Genomic DNA, 21,233 nt, shown 5'->3' with positions numbered 1-21,233 from the left:
ATAACTTAATATTGCTCCTTTGGACATATGAAAAGGAGGTGTATGTGTTTGTATGGGATGGAGATGAGGATGACACTTTTTTTTAAGTTTTCAACAATGTCCCCCTCCCCCCCCTCCCCACCAAAGGAGGCCTGACAGTAGTCAATGAAGAGAAGTAATGTACACACTCACTACTTGACAGGAGGGCGGGACAAACTTAAAGCTTCTGTCACTAAGCCACACATATTGGGTCTCTCGACTCTGTCTGTGAAGGCCAGACAAGCAGGAAAAACTAGCACAACACACTGAATGTCACTGTAGCTTTTTACATCCATTCTTGCACTAAACTTGCATTTCCAGTCTCCTTGAACATAAATAAGACGCTGCACACACATCAATGCTCAGATACCCGTGACCAGATGTCCAATAATTTGTCTGAGGTTGCGCAATTGTCTTTGACGCATTTGATTTTATTTCAAATGACTGACTGCATAGTAATATAAGACTTCTGCATCATAACATGCAAGTTCCGTACAACCTACAAATTCCATTTTCACAAATGAGTCTCTCAGATCACAGCAACATAAACATGTATGTATAAAGCATTAACAGTAAGGTATGAATCCAAGATTATCACTAAGAGAATGAATGGCCAAGGCTACACAGAATGCATGTTGGCATATCCCTTAAAGAATGAAAAAGGAAAACAGCTGAAAATAACAGTTCAGTGTGAAAGTAACACACAACAAACAAGAGCTGGAAAACATTCACATTGTCTTTTAAAGATTAAAAACAAAAGAAAAAAGAAATCAGCTAGTTAGCAGAGACCCGAATGTCGCCAGTTATTGTCCAACAAACACTATACAAAATGTACTGAACTTTAGCACATTCATGAAACCACACAGTATATTACAATGCCTTGTCAGTGTTGGCAAATCTGCACATATCTATAAGCATGCTCAGGCAGCAATTCATTTAATTGACTTGAAAACAGCCGGCCTTCTCTCCTCCTCAGTTCCCTCTCACATTAGCTTTTTTTTTTCTTTTTTCTTGCAGTGCAACATCAACAGCTGATGATGATTTGAAAACCACAATGTGAGTTGCGCATTCTCTGCACAAAGCTTTGGACTCCCACCAATGCGCACAATACAAAACACCAGACTATCCTTGGCATAAAAGTGGAGGTCGTTTCAGCACAGAAGTGAAATGTAAAAACCATCACAATGAGGAATCAGTGCTTGCATGCACAAGAAACCATGACAGACAACAGTGTCAAAAGATTGGTGCCCGACCTGAATAGCAGAACCATTAAATGTATTCGCATAGCAACTGATCGCCTCCACAAAGCTTAGTGCCATGAATAGAATGGGTCTCAGAAATTAGCAGACAGAAGTGACAAGAAAACTCAAGGAGGAGGGGGAACTCTCATGCTGTTTACAAAAACACACCTGGCCAGCCAATAACAAGATACAAAAAGCAAGGCGACTGTTGCAGGCAGATCCATTTCCTTAACGTGCTACACAAGGAGGGTAACCAACATGTCAGGCAGCAGCGCTTCATTCACATCACGGTGTCTCCTTGGATTAAGCAGTTTGCAGCCACTGTTTCACATCCACACAAATAAATTATGCGTTATCTACATACATATGTATATGTGCCAAAGAAAAAAATATAGAAAAATAGGTGCATACAATAAGTTATACAATACATGAGAGGTGAAATTGCAGTTGAAACCCATCATGCATTTAGAAAGCATGCTGTGCAAAAAAAGAAAAAGACTTCAGCATAGCAAAGTTGTCTCGACTGTTCTCAACCTCACATCTGTTGTTCAGTGTTCGTCATGCACAGTGAAAGAAAACAAGAGGCCATCCTGCGCGAGTGTAGAGGAGCACAATACCTCAAAAGTGTACAAAATATTGCTGAATGCCTTCCTTCTAGAGCCATCAAGAAATTCTGAAGGCATCCCCAGACGTTCAAACAAAACAGTGAATCTTGACATTAGTACATCTTGACTTGCGAGTGCTTCAGAAAACAGCAGACAACATAGAGACATTTTTCTGCTTTCTAACTTTCTTGTTTCCTTGCTTCCTCCCTTCTTTTCTTTTTTCCATCAGTGCAGTTACAAAAAAAAAAAAAATTTTAGATGTCAGGCGTCACTGCTCAGGTGGTGCCAAAATGTCAGCATAACGCACCACTTCATAAAAAATTCATCGCTTGCCTGAGCTTGCATATTTGAGGGAATTAAAAACACTCAACAATGAATGTTTCAGCTCACCAAATGGACACTAATCGGCCACTTGGTCCAGTCCACGAGTCTGACACAAGAGAAATTGAACTCATTCAAGGACATTTGCCCATCACAGGTTCAATGTACGCTCAATACACATGCGTCTCTAACAGCCTTACAATACTTCAAAAACATTTTTACCTTTCCTACAGCATCTCAAGGAGAAAAGGAAAAAGATTCTAAAGTTGAGGTAACACATTGGAGGAAGATACTTCTATGTGAAGACAAAACACAGACAAAGGCGTCTTCTTGCGAAAATCAGAGCACTGAAGTTGGCATGCATTTAAGACCAAAGCAAAGCATAACCAAAGAGTAAAAGAAGAGGCATATGTAAGAATAATGACTAACTGTTTGTTTCTGCATTTCTTTATTTTCTTCATTTGATTTTTGCACTGCTATAGTCTCCAATGCTTACCAGAACTGCTGTGATCAGTTAATACCATAGCCTGGTAGTTCCCAAACCTTTATCTGTCATGAACCTTTTGACCGAATCACTGCTACTGCAGCAGCTGCTTCTAGTACGTTTGAAAACTTTCAAAATAATAATAATAATAATAAAAATAATAATCATTAATTAATAAAAGAAGAGAGAAAAGCATCATAACTAGACAGCGTTGGTGCTACAACCAAGTGAAAATATTTTATGTCTAAATGTGCAAGAGTTACATTTTGGAGAGATTCAAGTTTGGTTCAACGGCAACTTTGTTGCTTGCATTTGACTTGACCTCAATCAGTACCTAACATGTTGCTTAACAGAGATGGATGATTGCTATTGCTTCACCCAATGTTTTGCTGCTCTCTTTATCATCAACGCTCGTCAATAGTATGCCTGTAATTTACAGGGTGCACCAAAAGTTTGTAGACCTATACTACAATATTTTCAGAAATAATTTTTAGTCTTTTACTGCCTTTCCATGTTCACTCTATTTTCTATGCCAAGAGCCTAATGAATATTTTTTCTACATAATTTTGCATAAATTTCAGCAAACGATGCAGCATTCAGTGATGCAAACCATCAATACAAGATTTTTTTTTTAGAGATCAAACTCGTCACAAGTACGGCATGCTGTAACATTGATAACATCAAGATATTTGCGCCAAAATCCCCAGAGATAAATCAGGGGCAAGAGAGTCGGTTAGGGTCCAATGACACAAAGAAAATGATGCTCTTACCAATGACCCAGGGCTATGAAAAATTAAATTTCATTTTTCTTTATCAAAATATAGGTGAATGACCACAGAAATTGACACATGGGCAATTATAACAGAGAATGGTTTTACCGGACCCAACTAATCACATCATAAAAGAACTTCATACACACAAGTGCTCAAGTTACCATGTAGAAATACTCATACACCCATCATTGAAGTACTATAGCTGTCCCATCGTATCCACCTAGTATCATTAGTTTCAATAGTCATTTACAAACATTAAAATAGCAAGTCCTCAACTACTCATCAAACAAACATTAGGCGTTGAACAAGTTCATGCTTTTATCTATTCTAGCCAGTTGTCACAACCTTGCGACATACCGGTTCTGAGCTATGAAATTGGAATGATATCATAAGAAGCCAACAAACAAAGACACCAAGAACAACACAGGGGAAATTACTTGCACTTACTAATTGAATTAAAGAAATGATAAATTAATGGCAATGAAAGTGGAGGAAAAACACAACTTGCTGCAGGTGGGGAATGATTTCACGTCTTCGCATTATGCATGTGGTGCTCTAACCAAGTGAGCTACCGCGGCACCATTTGCCCATCCACTTTCTTGAGTATTTATGTTTTACTACTAGAACTAACCTTGGGTGCATTAGCCAGCGCTACCACTCACAAACCTTGGCGGCGGATGTTCTGCCGCAGGCGTCACATGACGCCTGTGAGTGGTGCGCAGGCTAACGCATCCTAGGTTAGTTCTAGTAGCAAAAACATAAATACCCAAGAAAGTGGATGGGGAAATGGCGTCGCGGTAGCTTTATCGGTTAGAGCACCGCATGCATAATGCGAAGACGTGGGATCGTTCCTCACCTGCGGCAAGTTGTTTTCCTCCACTTTCATTGCCATTAATTTATCATTTCTTTAATTCAATTAGTAAGTACAAGTAATTTCTCCTGTGTTGTCCTTGGTGTCTTTGTTTGCTGGCTTCTTATGATTAATAAAAATCAGGCCCCTCGGTTAACCCCCTTTCTTCTCGAAATTGGAACGAGACACTTAAGCAAGAGAAATCCAGATTCTGACATGATGTTTAGTCCAACAAAACCTGTTGGCTTGACACCATATTTCACTTAGAAAACAATGTAACTCTGCACACACAAGTTTCCAGCGAGACTGAATACTCCAAAAAACAGGTGCGACTGCCTCCATTCAGTTGCACAACTTCAAGTTGTCATCTCTGCAATATTGTCTGCTTTATAGACGGCTATAAGATACGAGACAGTTTGCCTTTCAAGTCATAAGATGCACAGGGAGGAAACGTGTTGATACAAAGGCATTCTGGCATGCTTAATGCGTGCCCCCGCCCCTAATTTTTACAAACTAGCCAACAAATTTCACCTCGGGGTAAAAATATGGTATGAAACTAACAGTACATTTACTGGTCGTTTTCAAGTGCCCTTGCAATGCGGTTTACAATCAACTGGTTCATTCAGAGCACCGCACTTTGTTTCAGTGCTTCAGGGTGATCTCGCTATCAAGCTGGGAGCATTAACATTGCGACCAAGATTTAACATAATTCCTATTTTGGGGCTCTTATGAATGCTCTGGGAGCAGCTGAATGCTCGGCTCACGCATGCTTTCTCTACCTCCAATGTCAAGATGTCTCCACATCGCTGCAAACTGGTTCAGAGTGCGTTAGAAACCAGCCAAATGTACCATAATTTCGGCTACCCTAATCTTGCATACAAGTGCTTGCACTGTAGCTAGCAGTGAAAACTTTGAAATGTACAGTCCATATAATGTTCTCTGTACAGCTTTTCAGAGCAGATTTGCCATCTCCACTTACTGATCAATTTCTCACAGAACTTTTGGTGCACACTGCAGAGCAGTTTTCAAAAAACACCTTGGAACTCTTTGGCTAACCTCAGGGGTACTTGAATTCCAATTTGAGAAACAGTGCGATGGCTACCTGGTTAGGAAACAGTTAAAAAAAAATGACAACCATTTTAATATATGCACTAGGTATGGGGAGGAACATGACTCTACAATCAATCACATCATCTCCACAACTCACACATGCGCACATTTAAACCTGGACTTTGAATGAACAGTCAGTCTATGCCCCGTGAAGCTGCTTGTTTCGTTCAAGAGGCAATTAAGAGGCAAAGGCAGACCGGCAGATGTTGCAGGCACCAATTAAAGTGAATTACAGAGGTGCACAGATGCTATGGTGACTCGAGGCCCAATCGTCTCAAGTGTCACAGCAATCGAAGGTTGAAGAAAAATGCTGCACGTTTCAGTGTTCAGTGTAGGTTTAAACCAATGTTGGTGAAAAACAGAAAATACGTTTTTACGGAGAACTGCTGGCTTCAAATCTTTACCATAGCACTCTATAAAGCCTCGAGAAAGCATGCAAGGAAATGAACATTTCAGAGGCATAGTTGCAGCAACGTATGAAAATTGCGGTGCCTGATTTAATTCACTACTTTTTCTTTCTCCGAAATGGTAATTTGCTCTGGCTTCTGTTGCAAACCACAGAGAATGAGCACTAATATTTCTGCAACACACCAATGTCACATTTTGGTGTCACAGCAGCTACAGCTGATTAAGATAGGATTATATTGAGAAAAAGTTAAGTGGAAATGTTTGCACTAAGATAAAATACAAAACTCCCACTACATAAAAATGCACGTATGCCAAATGGTGAGCTCTCACAAAGCAAGAACAGCCATCTTTAAGCACTCCAAAGTTTTGTAAAATAATGTGCTATTTCCTTTTTACATTTACAGATCTTACAAAACCCAGAGAAAAAAGGGGAGGGATGTAAGTATAAAGATTTGAGCTGGGAATCACACACTTTGTTCCTTAAAAAAAAAATTCAAAAAGAAAGACAATAAATCAATAAGTTCCTCCAGGACAAAACCAGAAAACAACTATTTAAGCCTTCCATCTGTCAGGTACCACAAGTGCAAAAAGCTGAAAGGGCAGAAGTAAAGTCAAACAAACAGTGCCCAAACAAATCACACAGAGAAAAATAAAAAAGGCAAAGCTGAGCTTTCATTTCTCAAATGCCAACATTTTCTAGCAAATGTCCTTGCATACACTTGCAAGTCGCATTACAATGGCCTATTGAGAGCCACCTTTGCATGGGGTTGATGGAGATCACATGTCCAAGCACTTATGTGAACAGACGTACACAAAAGCTACATCAGGTTCTTGCTGTCTCTGCGCACATGTGTAAACGCCATCACCACTTGTAAATTCTCTTTGGACCCCGGAGGAGATCTTCACTTAGGAGCGCTGCTTCTGCATTTCGCACGTGGCAAACACGATCCCATCACAATGAATGGTGTGGGAACACTTCAAAGATGGCTTCAGTTATGCTTAGTGACACTGAGCTTTACGAGAGAGCTCACAGTTCGCCCTTCTCCATTTCCAAGCCGGAAAACTGTTTCACAATTGCAAAATAAGCATAGCTAACATGCTCAGTAAAATGTGCCCAGGCTTAAAAAGTGGCGTCACTCCTTTACACTTGGGAAGCTAGTAAAGTGTTTAGAAAGCACAACACGCAAAAGTGAAGTTGGAGCATTTGAAAGGTGGCATAGCTCATGAGGCCAGAAAGGTGCGTCTGTCTAGTTCTTGAAGCACAAAAACTGCACCCCCCCCCCAAACACACACACACACACACCTCAATTCTCCTCACTGAATAACAAAACACAGAAAACAGAAATCACCGAGCAGGTGCAACATGCCACAACATTCACAAGTGACAGGGTTCCACAACGTGAAAAGAAAACAAGGACAAAAGGACAACAGCAACATAACAAGAACAGTTCGCGCACAGAACACATAAATAGCAGGCCACTCTCTCTGAAGCTTCAGCAATGGAATGAATTGTCAAAGGCAGCAGAAAACATGGGCACACTTCTTTGCAACAGTAAGGAAGACATGCGATGTCCCAGGATGCTCAGGATGCTCAACTCACCACACCATGAGAAGCTCCTTTGTCAATGTGTTCATCGAAATGATAGATAGGGAGCACAAGTACAGCTAAGAAGAGCAGCAACAAGGCTCTTGTCATTTCACAAGCAGACCAAAGACTGCAAAGCACAGTGACTGTGGAGAAGGAGGACACTAAGTTTTGAATGGTGTATTTCATATAACAGAACTGCAAATTTTTTGCATCTCCTGTTAGGGAACAAGGCGGATGTTACGGCCATGCCAAAGGCTTGTTTGTATGCAGGTTATAACAGTTCAGACAATGAAATGGCAGGTGTAGATTCAATTAGTACTAAATGCACATGAGAAAGTCTCTGAACTTAAATCAGTGCTTAACTCAGGGAGTGTTAATGAACACCAAGAAAAAAAGAACTAAAGGGGGTAAGTGCGGCTATGACTGACTTTAATTCATAGGGCAGCTTAGGAGAGGTGCACAAAAAAACATAATAATAATAATAAAAAAGCCTGGACTGAAATGTAATATATTCCGACAGTCTGCTGCAATGTTATAGGTACTGACAAAGAATGCATAGCGATGACTACATAAAGCAATAAGTGCAACAACTTAGACATCATTACCGTGTGCAGTATAAGTGGCATTACAAACCAGCATGTTTTGTAGTGAATGCCACTGCAGAGTAGAGAAAGATAGACCTTGCCACAGATCTTTTCCTTTCTTGTCAAGCAAACTCTACATTGAGAAATGTGTTACTGATAAATGAAATGAAAGGGACAGAACAAGCAAAGAACACAGACGAGAAAAAAGACAGAAAAAGCACTGCCATTCTTGCAGAGCCTAACAACATCATGCTCTTTCTTCACTGTGGGAATTATGTGAAATCTTTACATACACCTTTTCATGAATCACAAGCAGTCGAGGAAAAAGGCATGAATCAGTTGGTAAGCACCGTCAACGTAGGAGAACAGGGCGTTTAGAAGCATACTTGCTTTCACTTTCTTGCATCCGTGACAAGTAGAGCTGTTCAGTGCGGAATGGAACATCTACCACACCAGCCAGGATAAAGTCAAGCATGGTAGACCCTTCCTTGTAGGCCTGTGATACTCAAGAGAATGAAGAAGCTGGCCAAAACAAAGACAACAACCACGACAGGAAAATATGCTGCAATGGAGAAGTTATGCAAGTTTTTCTGTTGCCATGCATGCATGCATTGTTGGTGAATAAGTTGTCTTGTACAAATAACGAAGAAACAGAGGCAAGAGGGTCTGCTACAGCTCTGTGCTGCAGCTTTAAGCACAACACAGAACTTTCTTTGGGCAGGCAACACAACAGAGGCGGTGGGGTGCTCGTAAGAAGGCAACACATGTGGGGGGGAAATGGGGGGGGGGAGGAACAAAACTGCACGGCACCACTGCAAGAAGTCATCGCCAAACAGGAGGGAGGGGGTGTCACTGGGCTGTGCCAACGCTAGACGAGGTTGCTGGTTGGGCAACCACGTTGGGAAGGCTGACGACAACGAGGGGCTTGACAACTGCAGTGGCGCCGGTGTGATGGTGGTGGTGGTGGTGGTGCGCATTGCCACCAGCAGAAGCTGCAGCTGCTGCCAGGGAACCGAGGCCCGGAGAGAGGAACTGCTGACTCAGCAATGTGGGCAGGTGCCCCACAACTGAGATGGGGGCCATCAGAGGAATCTGTCCCGTGGGCGCAGTAGCTGCGGCCACATGGGTCACATGAGCTGCCAGCTGGGAGAGGGCTGGACTGCTACCCCGCACTGGTTTTAGGGTGCCCACTGCATTTCCAGGAAGAGTACAAAAAGAAGGTACAGATTAGTGCCACCAACACACTGATTATGTAAAGCAACATGAGGAAGGTAAAATTAACGTCGATTGGCAAATGAAGCATGATGATCTATGAATCAGTGATAATACCACGGCCGCTGGAGGAAAAATAAATGTGTGGCCTGCCGCATGCATCGAAAGTGCTATCATCCACTGCGGTGCCACCAGTCAGGGACTGTTGTCTGGGATCAGCATGAAAAATGCACGAGGAACACGCTTTGAACGCCGTCGCCCATGGAAACCAATGCATCCTGTCCCCGAGAGCTAGCACCTTTTGGCCCAGCCAAGCGGCCGAGATAGTAACTACGGCCGAGACATTTGCTCCCATTGCAGCCCGCCTGAAGTGGCATGCGGCAACTTTCTTTTTTATCCAGTCGCCGTGATAGTACAAACATTTGTGCTATGAGTGTATGTGGATAAGGGAAAGAAACAAAAAAGGCACATGCACATATATATTAATCTCCACACAAATAACTGCTGTGACAATGTTGACAATACTTAAGTATTTACAAAAGCAACACGGCACCGGCACCACTGGCAGCAGAAAGCTGAACTCCATAAGCAATCATCGAAACTTTCACATCATGGTGCAGTTTCACAGCAATAACATTTACATATATGTAAATTTCATCTCCAGGTGCAGCTTCATAACAATGTGCAGTGCATTGCCACAAAGCTGCATCTAAGCTCAATATTTGTGCACAGCCTGCACCTCCACACCTTAGTTTTTTATTTCTTGTGTTTTTGATCTATGCTATGCATACGAGTTCTGCTGCAAATGTGGTGCTTTCTGTCGTGTAGGTTATACATGTGAAAATACGGCCTTCTCTGATGTGGTAAATGAAACAGCCGCATTGAATACCTTAACAAAAAGACAGTGCTGTAACTTGTACAATAGGAATAATTTCACTGCCATGACTCTTCTTTCATCTATGAAAAGAGAGTAGGGTAATCTCCCCAGTAGCGGTGACATGTGCCACCCCCCCAGAACAAGTAAAAAACCACTACACTACCAGCTGCTCTAGAATTTGAAAAGAATTTTGCACTTCTAAGTACTTTGATGCCACGATACAAACAATCATAAGAAAATGAAGGGTTATCTGAAATGAGGCACATACAGACATGCCAAATCTGGGATTCCAAAGACACTACAGTGGAAGGCAGAAAATAGTAATGTTCACTGAAAAATACCAAAAATTGCACTGCACTAACCCTTTAAAACTAACACGCCGAGGATGACGAGGCCGCCTTTGACGAAGATAGGTCCTCCTATCGAAACGTTGGCCAGCCTTTCTGAGGCACCTTATCCCTGTTTACAAACTTTATACCACAGTGTGCTATTCCATCTGTCAGCCCCTTTCTTGTTTTCGAAAAATTATTTGGTTATTCAAAATGTTTACTGCTTATTAAAGATTTGGAGACTGTGTTCTGTGCTGCGGACATTATAAGCAAATAAAAGATTGTAAGATATTTATGTCAATACAACAATCATACATGAGTGCTAAAAATAGAGCATTTTAGATAAAGTAGTAAATGTGAGGAGGTTGCACATAACATTCCATGAACCACACAAGGTGACAAGTTCAATAAATAAATATGCATTCTAACTTCATTTTACTTTCAAGGGTGTACAAATATAAGATATTTGGAAAAGAATTAAATGGCCTTTGCTATTCAATTCATATTTGAATAAACAATTCCCTATTCAATATTGTCGAATTTTTGTTTCTGTTTGAATACGAGGGTTAGAAGCACTTAATGGTGAAAGTGTGGACTGCTCTAAGGGCTTCTGCAGCTGGATAGTTGTGGATGCTGAAGAAGAGAAACACTGCTGACAATGCCTTATGTTTAGGCAGCATGTAAATTTGTTGTCTCTATTTAGGCAAAGCAATCTCTAGAGTGCAGCACTTAGGTGCCCGTTTCTACGGCAAGTGGCGACGGTGGCATATTCAAGCAAACGAGCACAGCGAAAGATGAAAGAGTGAATGCGGAGTGGAAAATGAAAGACGCAAGTCACAAACGGCAGAAACCAATGAGAACATCCCCTTCAGTGACGTGCGCGCAGAAAAATGGTGTCATGCGGACCTGCCCAACTGCTCGTTTCGTACTATCGTGTGCTAGCGTCAGCTCTTATTCGCACTTGTTTGGTTCGCTTGGTTTAGTATTGTTTGCGCTTGTTTTGACTGTCATGGTTTGCGATTTTTGTAATCTGATTGTACGCGCAAGGCGAATTATTTAGTACTTTCTGGAATCCACGTGGGCACCAGCAATTTCACTAGAACGTCTGACAAGTCATGTATAAAAGCCGACGCGCTTGACCCGCAGATCAGACTTCTAACAATTAGCAACTCTGCTTGCCGCTATCGTTGTGCTTGAGTGTTAATTGTTTTGCTTGGCACAAGTTCGCCCAATAAAGAGTTAAATTTGTAACTCACAGTTTCAACACTGTTGTTCTTCACTGTCACTACTACATGACATTATAATCATAATACAAAATAGCGTCGGTCAGTTCTTTCTGAACAATGAGCGACGCAACCAGTGGAAGTGCTTCGTCTACCATAGCTGCTAAACCAGCTGCCTGAGCAGAGGCTCAGCGCCGCTGCCAAGAGGACCCTGTCATTCAGAATCAATTCTTTGCCACAATATATCGTGTCTTCAAAATACCTAAACAGCTGTGCTCAAAATTCACATTAGTGAGTATCTTAATCATTGGTAAATTTTTTTATTCAGGCACTCTCATCATGGTTGCATTTCTTTAAAACTGATATGCAGTGCTGTAGTACGCTTGGCTCAATACACAAAATACAGATACATGTGGTGACATGCTGTTCTCTTGCCTCGTTACTGTGTCAAGGTGCAACAAATAATTTAAAGAAGTTGTTAATCATTTACAAGCTCCTCAGTTGACCGGATGCCCAGTTGCAAACAACATTACATGCATGTATCAAATAATGTAAGTAAACTTTTACCAGACAGGCCACACACAAGTGTTATATTTCAATTGTTTGAAAATTCAATATGTGAGTTTTCTTTTTTTCAAACATTCACATCTGATTCGATTTGAGAATTTCGCTAGTCAAACACCCCTGTTTTCTTCTATTTAGGAACAAGGAAAGTTAACCTTTTAACCTTAAAGCTAGATGACTACACATATAAGTTGCATCAAGTTATAGAAAGGAAGTGTGCATAACACTGCTCAGAATGACAGTAGGTCCATGATGATGCAATGAAGCACATGCTGACAAGGTGTGGTCTCTTGAATTGCTTTTTCAGTTTTACGATGTGATGTGCTTTAGTGACAAATGTACAAGCAAGTGAGTCAACTGAAGTAGTTTTAAATACTCTTTCATGTGTCGTTTCTGCAGTATGTGATAAGTGATAAGCACTACACTTAGTGAAAGAGAAAAGCATTTCACAGTATCATGCAATGTGCAAAGCAATAACACCAACAGCTGTGGCACAATTGCATCCAGAAAAACTAAAGGTGTGTTGTGCAATATCAACTGCAGTAAAAGATTTATAGTGAAGAACAACAAATCACTGTGCTTCTGGAACTTTTTATGCAGCCTGCAATTTTATGCAATCTAACATGACATGCCATCAGCACAAATTGAAATGCGAACAGAAACATACTTTTCAGAACACATGTTATGCACAATTATGCGAAAGTGCGGCATGCAATCACTCCAGAACCGTTTCCTAAGCGTGGTACAGTATAAGATTAATGTTTTGGAGCCTAAACTAAGCCATGGTTACAAACGCAGACAAACCTGGAAACAAAACTATACACTCTAGTCCTTTTCAACTTGCTTTCTTTTGAATTTATGAGGACAGTACAGTGAAATTTTGTAGTAGCAACAACCAACAGCACTCATCCTGTTGCGTTTGTTTTCGATTCCTGTCCTTCTCATCTTTGCACTGCTTCAAGTTTTATTTAAGTAAAGTTTTGCTATAAGAAAACTGCCTTGGTTCCTACTGTAGTGGGCAAATTTTACAGTGGATTACTTAAAAAGGCGTGTTGTCAAACTCCGCTTAGCATAAAATGTGAAATGCACACAGCACCACTGCAGGGCCACATAGACAGCGACTCTTGGCTTTTCTTCATGTTAACCTGGAGATGGACAGAGCATTACAAAGGCCATTACACTTCATGATGTTAGCTGCCCTGGAATGTGGCTGTATTACATAATGATAACCCAGAGACAAGATAGCCACAGGATGTCGCCACTGTCGAGCACAGCTTTGTTTCAATAAAAATTTTACAAGTCTCAGAGCTGTTGGAGTGTTATGTCTTTTTAAGGGCCACTCTGCTTTTAATCAAATACTGCTTATAACGAAGATTATTTCTTGTTCAGGTGATTTGGTTGTAGTGAAGATTTACTGTACTCTGATCCAAGGCTACCTTGAACCCAAGACAAGGAAGTCAGGTGGCACAGGCCTGATATGCATAAATAATTTTGGGTCAGCCAGAGCCCAAGGGCAAGTGGGCATTGTAAGAGCAAATACATGCTCCCAAGACTGGTGCATACATTAAACAATGGCTGCATGGGCATCCTGTGGCAAAGTGCTTACTATATGCCATCCTGAACAATTATCATTGCTATTCAAATTTCTCTGCATGCCCTGTTGGAATAGTTTTTCGCGAAATGTGGTAATTGAGGAGGACCTGACGGTCTGACAAATTATTTCCTCTTTCACACATGCCTTTTATCCTATCTTGGCTAACAACATAGGGAAGTGAAAACTACAAGATATGCTTTTTTTTTTTTCTGGCTTGAAATACAGTGCAGTCCACTTATAATGAAATTGAGAAGTACGAAAAATGTGATCATTATAACCGATAATCACTATATCTGGAGTGCCATAAAAAAAAAGCCGCCAAATGTACCTTTGTAGCTTCAAAGCCGAATTCGCCACTTGCACTAAAGAATAGATGTTGTAGAAAGTAAGCTGCGAAACAACACTTTAGTTCTAGCACCAAAGATCCTGTCAAGCGTTAGGTGCGCTGAAATAATCTGAAATCTGCACTTGCTTTCGCAACAGTTTCAGCTTCACAACCACGGTATTCATAGCTTCCACCTGCTACGCGAACACTGGCAGCAATCCTTTGGAACAGATAAAATCAATGAAGGAGTCAATCGACGACAATGCACTGTACATGGACATTGAGGTCGGAGTCAAAGAGCTACTGTCAATCTCGTTGTCACTGTCGCTGCTGCCATCGCCACCATTGCACAACATTGCCATCTGTCGTGACAGCACACCTTCAGCAATTGTCTCATCGGTGATCTCATCGCAGAACGAGGCAGCACTGTCAGCAGTCAAGAACTCCTCCATCAACACACCTCTGTCACCAGTAGCGACGTGTTCCCAGAGCTCGGTTAAGTCGGTAGCATCCACCGTGTTGGTCTCACTAACAGTGGGTGGGGGCAGGGGGGGGGGAGGCGGAGGGGTAGGCGAGTTAGGCGGGCACAAAGCCCACCTTTATGAAGCAGTTTTGTATGATAAACTGCTTCACCTCATACCACGCACCATAGACAAAGCGCACAGCCTTCAAAAGGCTGATTTTCAGGTCATGGGGGCCGTCTGCACGGCCCGACGTGCCAGGCGCTGTGAAGTCAATGACTAAGATTAGCCACTTCAGTATGCACCGCTGATATAAAGCCTTCAAGTTGGCTGTCACGCTGGTGTCCAACGGCTGCAGGCCTGCCATCATGTTGGGAGGCAGAAACACTAATTTGACCGATGTCAGCTTCGGGTTAACAATGTGTGAGCTACAGTTGTCCAGTAGCGATACTGCTCTTCTTTCTTGACTTTCAATTATGCTGTCCAACTCGAGCGGCCACTCCTCGAACAAGTCGCGGGTCATCCACGCCTTCTTATTGCTGTGATAGCGGACGGGGATGTGCAGATTCTTTAAGCATGCTGGCTTCTTAAATTGCCTGATAATAAAAGGCTTGAGGCGATGGCTCCCGTCCATGCTAATGCACAGCAACACAGTCACCCTAAGTTTAGAGTGCTTCCTGCTGGGGCATGTATCTCCTTTAAAAGCGCACGTCTTCTACAGCAACATTTGAAAAAAAAAAAAAAAAAATGTTTCGTCACAGTTGTAGCACGCCAGGCAGCTTTGTCAGTAGCCACTGCTGCTTCGCTTGTGTATCCAGGGACGCTGCTTCCCCTACCATGTTTTTATAAACAATGCCATGCCACTTTTTAAAACACTGAATCCAGCCTCCTCCAGGCTCAAAATTTAGTTGTCCCAGAAGAAAAGCGAAGTTTTTCACTTTGGCAGCAAGTTGGCCCAGTGATTGGCACAATATGCACGCGGGTTGTGATAAACCACTGGTAAAGAGACTCTTCCACATCGGCGTAAAAAGGGTCCCTAACCGCTGATCGGCGTGGCCACTAATATTTCCTGCCATTACAACCGCGGTGCTCCCGGTTTTACGAATTGCAGATATTGTTTACTGAGTGAGCTCATATATCTTCTTGAGGCGCTCACCTTGAAGCCACATCTAAAATCCTGCAAAATGTGTTGCATCTTCCTGTAAAGCGACACTGCTTTGCGCTTTGTCGGCGCCATTTTCGAACTGGGCTCTCTGCTGCTTCGGTGGCTTCAGCTGTAAAGCTACTGTCGAGCTCGCTGCGAGAGGGACTGAGTTGGGGGACGGGCGCCACTGCACCGCATTGCTTTTCACCTTTTTTCTTTTCTCGTTTTCTCTCTCTTTTTTGGTGCGATTGTAGGCGAGGTGAGAGGTGCAAAAATGTGAAGCAGCTGGCGCCATCTAGTGGCGCGCTGCACCAACTCACGATGCTCTCCAGTGCGTGGGCGGTACGAGCGAGGCAGGGCGCGCTGCGCGGTAATAGCGCCACATACAAACTCGCGTAGGTGAACGTCGCCCCGTCTCGACATTGTTTGTTTCAGGGAAACCAAGTAATGCAAATGTCAGGATTATTTTGCATGGCAAACACTGTCCTGATGGCAAAATTTTGTCAGTATGGCGGAATTTTGTCAGTATGAGATGTTGTCAGTATGGATATGTCAGTATGGGGGAAAAAACATATTTTCCCCCATAGACCTAATGCATAAAATGACACTGTTACCTTGACCCATCATTATAACCGATACATAGTTATATGTGGTATCGCTATAAGTGGACTGCGCTGTACAGAATAAAAAGAATTGCTTCTAGGACATTACTGTAATGATGGCAATCGCAGCAGCGCAGGCGCAGCTGGAAAGTGCCTGTAATGCCATTTCTAAAACGTTACCATGAACCGCACTAGTGCTGCTGCATATGTTGAACTCACCTGTAGAGTTGGACAGCACTGTTGCACCAGTCACTCGCGGTGTCAGGATTTGTGGCAGGCCTCGTCGTACGGTGGGAGTTGTCACCACAGTGGCTGTGGGCGGCCCAGCCACTGCCACAATGGGTTGGGGGTTTGAACCCACAGCCGCCACTGTTGCAGCCACCCCACCCTGTGGCCCACCAAGGAAGAGAGACTTTGCTGCCGTGACCAAGGTGACAGGAGCAGGGCCTGCTGCAGGTGCTGGCCGACCGACACTGGATGTTGCTGCACTGGTTGCCACGCGCACCAGTGACTTGGCTGCAGATGGCTGTGCTGCAGGCCCTGCTGCTGTAGAAGCTGCCACAGCCAAAGCCACAAGGGGACCACCACCTATACCCTGAGCGGAACCGGCACCAGGAGTGGATGCAGTTGCTGTGGGCCCACTTGCGGCTGTTGCCACACCAATCACTTTCACTGTGCCACTGGGGCTGGCCACCACTTGCACTGCACCTGCTGGGATGCTCGGTCCCGTGACAGGAGTACCGCTTACAGAGGTAGGGCTTGCTGAGACAAGGCCTAGACTTGCTGGTGTGGTCACCTGCGACTGGTAATGCAGAAGACATCAAAAATGTGTGTGAAGTTCAACAACCTTCAAATGACACATGAAAAACTCAAATAGTTTTAGGAGAGACTCTTCTCTATAATAAAATCAGTTAAAATTGTGCCCTGATGCTCAATTTCCCCACATGACACATGCAATGGCGGGAGCCAGCACCACAGTCCCACAGCCACAATAAGAGATGGCACAAGCACTCTTATTCTAGTGCAACCTGATAACCTAGGTACAGTAGAACCTGATTCCTACATGTTGGGGAAGAAAAAGAAACGTTAGAAAAAACATACTGACCAGGAAAACAAATGGCCAGAAGTCACTAAAAGAGTTGGCAGGCTCAACTATAGTTAACATCATTACTTTATCTCACAACTAACTTGCAGCAGTGCTGAAGGTACAAGGTATACACAGGAATGTCCATGCACAGTGGAATATAGTTCTGGGCACATTTGTCAGATTATTGGTAGGATAAGAGTTTTATTTTTCCTTGGTACATGATACATTACAGCGATACACGACTTCTTAGACCCTTTGCATGCATGTGATATACTGCAAATTACTGTGGCAGTTACTGCTGGCAACACTAATAGCCACATAACTGCGATTACGTAACAACATGGTCCATATAGCCCAGACTGCCTGCTTCAATCTCGATTTGCGCTTGTTACTGGCTCTCTGTCCTGACATCAAGAAATGAAATGGTAAAATTTATGATTGCTTAGTCTCATCTCACATTGTGGGCAAAGCATCAGTTACATTTTGTCAGTGTTCAGATCAGCTGTTTGTTTTGATGGTGCTAGGAGTGCAGAGCCAGTGCCAAGCCATAAAGGTGGTTTGATTTTCAGTTAAGCAGATCGCATCACAACATTAGCACTAGTGATGCATTGACAATGTGGAATGCCGTAAAGGCCTAACTGTTCACTGCATCATTAACTTACTACCTACCCCGCTTCAGTATGATATGTGATGATGGTGGTGAGCCAAAGCCAAGCAGATGATGCGGTACGGATGAGCATTTACTACTGGCTGAGGAGGCGGCAAAGAATTGCCAAGAAGGCTGATGATGAAGCGAAGCCTCATTGTCGCACCCGTGTAAGGGCACCTTATGATAACAACACTGAACATTTGGTGTTATTATATAACACCCTCGGTGCCTTCCCCGCCTTCCCAGAGTTCCTTCGTTGCAGCCGTGGGAAGCAAATGTGTCTACTTCTTGCTCTCTTTGGTGTGTCGGAGTAAATGCCATCAGCATTTGGCAGAACGCTCGCCTATGCTGGCAGTGTATTCTTTGTGGACAAGATTCCCCTGTGGATTCTCCTCTGCCGCATCATCCACGATGGGCCGGCCACCGTCAGACAGCCCGCGAGACGTGACAAAAAAGCGAGCAGCAGCCTCTCCTCCTCCTCCCTCTAGTTCCTCCCTGCCACTGTTCCTCCAGTTCCTCCATGCCACATGCGCTCTCAACAAGCGAGCAAGCTAACGAGTGACAGTGCACCCCCACTTCTTCTCCAATAACCACCCGCCCTTCTTCACAACTTGGTTGCCCAAGAATGTGCACTTGTTCCGAAAGAGCCAAAGAAAGCTATTCGCTTTAAAAACTGCATTGCAATTAGCAGCGTTGCTACCAGAAAGCAGCAGAAAGGGCACCCAACACCAAGCACACCCAACACCAAACACACCCAACACCAAGCACACTTGCACCTCTCCGTTGCTGCGTCTTCATGACTGGATTAGATAAACAACACCTGTCCCATGAATTAAGATGGCAAAACTGCAGATTGCTAACACAGCTCTTATTTTCTGCTAAAACTAGTGTGACATAACTTTTGCAGCAAGTCAGAGCAATTTGGCACAGCAGGCGCGATTTCATCAAATTTCACACTTTTGGCGCAGCTTGGCACAGAAGTATGCAATTGTATTAAAATGCCACAATTGGTGCACCTGTTGTGCCGGTCACATGAGATTTAGCAGCTGGAAAACGTATCATACGATTGCAGTTTGGCAAAGTACTGAACATCGGTGACGACTGTTTTCTGGGAATGTATCAGTTGGTAAAAAAATGAAGTGTAACTGTACGGGGTAATTTCTTGTGTTCTCGATCATGAACGTTGGCACCAGGAAATCGTACGAAACGGGGTCGTATCTACATGTAATGTAGCCCCTTCTTTGCCTTGTGGACGTCGGCATGCTTTGCCTATAGGTGCAAACTCCAGGGTAATCGAAAGGCTCTCCATTCAGCTTCAGAGTGTGGCATTGACATGGGAAATATGACTGTTTATATGTGCTTCAGTTCCGAAAACTTCACCCACAAACGACTTTGGCCTCAGAGTTTGGCATCGAAAAATGTTCACCTGATAACACCACGTAACAAGTCAAACTTCATCAATTTTTCAGCATAGTTTTATCAAAAAACTATTCCTTCTATATCAGCTTGTTGGCAGTATTGTGCATAGAAAAATAACTAATACCCTTTTGTCAGTCTGCACTGATGTACACTGTGTAGTGTAGTGTAGTGTAGTGTAGTCCGTTGTTGATGGGAACAACGGCCTTGCACTACAAGCTGTGGCAGCGCAACTGCCACAACTGTCAGACCAAGCGTGGGAGAGCTTTCTCCTGGATGGCGCGAAGTGCATAGATGTTTCTGCTCTCATCCAGTAGCCCCTTTGGGTACTAGTCGGACTCGTCTATGTTGTGCGTACTTTGTGTTGCTCCTTTTCAAACACTAAGACAAAGAGTAGTGCCTCATGCCCATGCATGGCTATACTACGCCGAGCCACACACATCGAAGGCTCAAGTGAACGGAGACTGCCCATTTCTTTTAGGATCAAGCTTATTAGACAGTGCGAAACTATGCAGCATAGCCACGTGGAGCCATGCTCCCACAGCGATGAACTTACGAGGCCCTTTCCGTGTTCTAGCCCTCAGCGTGGGAGCCTTTACTTCCCGTGGCACCGGGATCAGACATTATACAGTGTCAGGTGTCGGTAAATGCAAATTAACTGCATTTAATGAGTTTTTCTGAGACCATACTTTCGATCATACCAATGATACTCAACTAACATTTGAGCATTGCTTACAATCATTTACATATTTCTAACTGGCCCAGATTAAATAATCAATGTCATACATGATTTAAAGCTTACAGGAGCAGGTCCGGACAAAATCAGTTCAATTAATACAAAATTAGTAGCTCATCTTATCGCCCACCTGTTATCTCATGTTACGAATTTGGTCCTTAAGACTGGACTATTTCCAAGTCAAACAAACAAAGGAAAAATTATTCCAATATTTAAAAAGGGTGAATGCTCCTGCATTTCTAATTATCACCCCGTTGCTATTCTTTTTTTTGTAGCAAAGTTATCAAAAAGTGTATTGAAAAGTGCTTAACTAAATATTTCTCAAAATTTAACATTCTTTGGCCAAATCAATTTGGCCTCAGGGTAAGTTTCTCAACTGACTGTGCTATACTTTCTTTCACAGATAAAATAAAAAGTGCTATAGATGATGGGTTCTACGCAGGATCAGCTTTTGTTGATCTATACAAAGCAGTTGATTCCATACACCCCGTCATCTTGCTTGCTTAACAATGGGCAGCAGGCGTCGATGGCCCAGCATTCGCACTTATAAACAGTTATCTAACAGATAGACAACAGCCTGTTTACTTTAGTTCCTCACTTTCTAATTTCAGAACAACCAATAAAGGTGCCCTGCAGGGTTCAATACTTAGCCCACTACTATTCCTACTTTATATAAATGATTTACATGGTTGTCTATCAGAAACTGAGGCCTTCTTTTACGCTGATGACATGAGATTACTTCTAGCTGGTCGTTCACTAACTTCTCTGGCTACTAAGCTAAAACTAACTTTACCTTGGCGCTATCTTAACTTGCTACTAATAAATCCTACCAAAGCGTCTTTTATGATTTTTCATTCGAATCATAGGACACCGGAATCCATTCCCACTATCAACCGAAAATTAAATTATGGAATTTTACATGCCAAAACCACTTTCTGATTATGAGGCATGCCGTAGTGGAGGACTCCAGAAATTTCGACCACCTCGGGTTCTTTAACGTGCACCTAAATCTAAGTACACGGGTGTTTTCGC

At 42.9% G+C, this 21,233-nt stretch overlaps 1 protein-coding gene across 1 annotated transcript in view; it reads right to left on the bottom strand.

The window, feature by feature from the left end:
* Positions 1-5,699: 5,699 nt before the first annotated feature.
* LOC135898468 (max-binding protein MNT-like) overlaps positions 5,700-21,233 on the bottom strand; it is a 55,816-nt gene continuing 40,282 nt past the window's right edge. The window contains exons 8-9 of the mRNA XM_065427396.1: positions 16,533-17,115; positions 5,700-9,172 (exon numbers count right to left, since the gene is read on the bottom strand). Of these exons, the coding sequence (XP_065283468.1) occupies positions 8,832-9,172; positions 16,533-17,115 (924 nt within the window). The 3' untranslated portion in view covers positions 5,700-8,831. The remainder of the gene's footprint in view (positions 9,173-16,532; positions 17,116-21,233) is intronic.

This window comes from Dermacentor albipictus, chromosome 2 (genome assembly GCF_038994185.2).
Source record: "Dermacentor albipictus isolate Rhodes 1998 colony chromosome 2, USDA_Dalb.pri_finalv2, whole genome shotgun sequence".
Taxonomy (NCBI): Eukaryota; Metazoa; Arthropoda; class Arachnida; order Ixodida; family Ixodidae; genus Dermacentor; species Dermacentor albipictus.
This window is presented reverse-complemented; position numbering and strand designations above follow the sequence as displayed.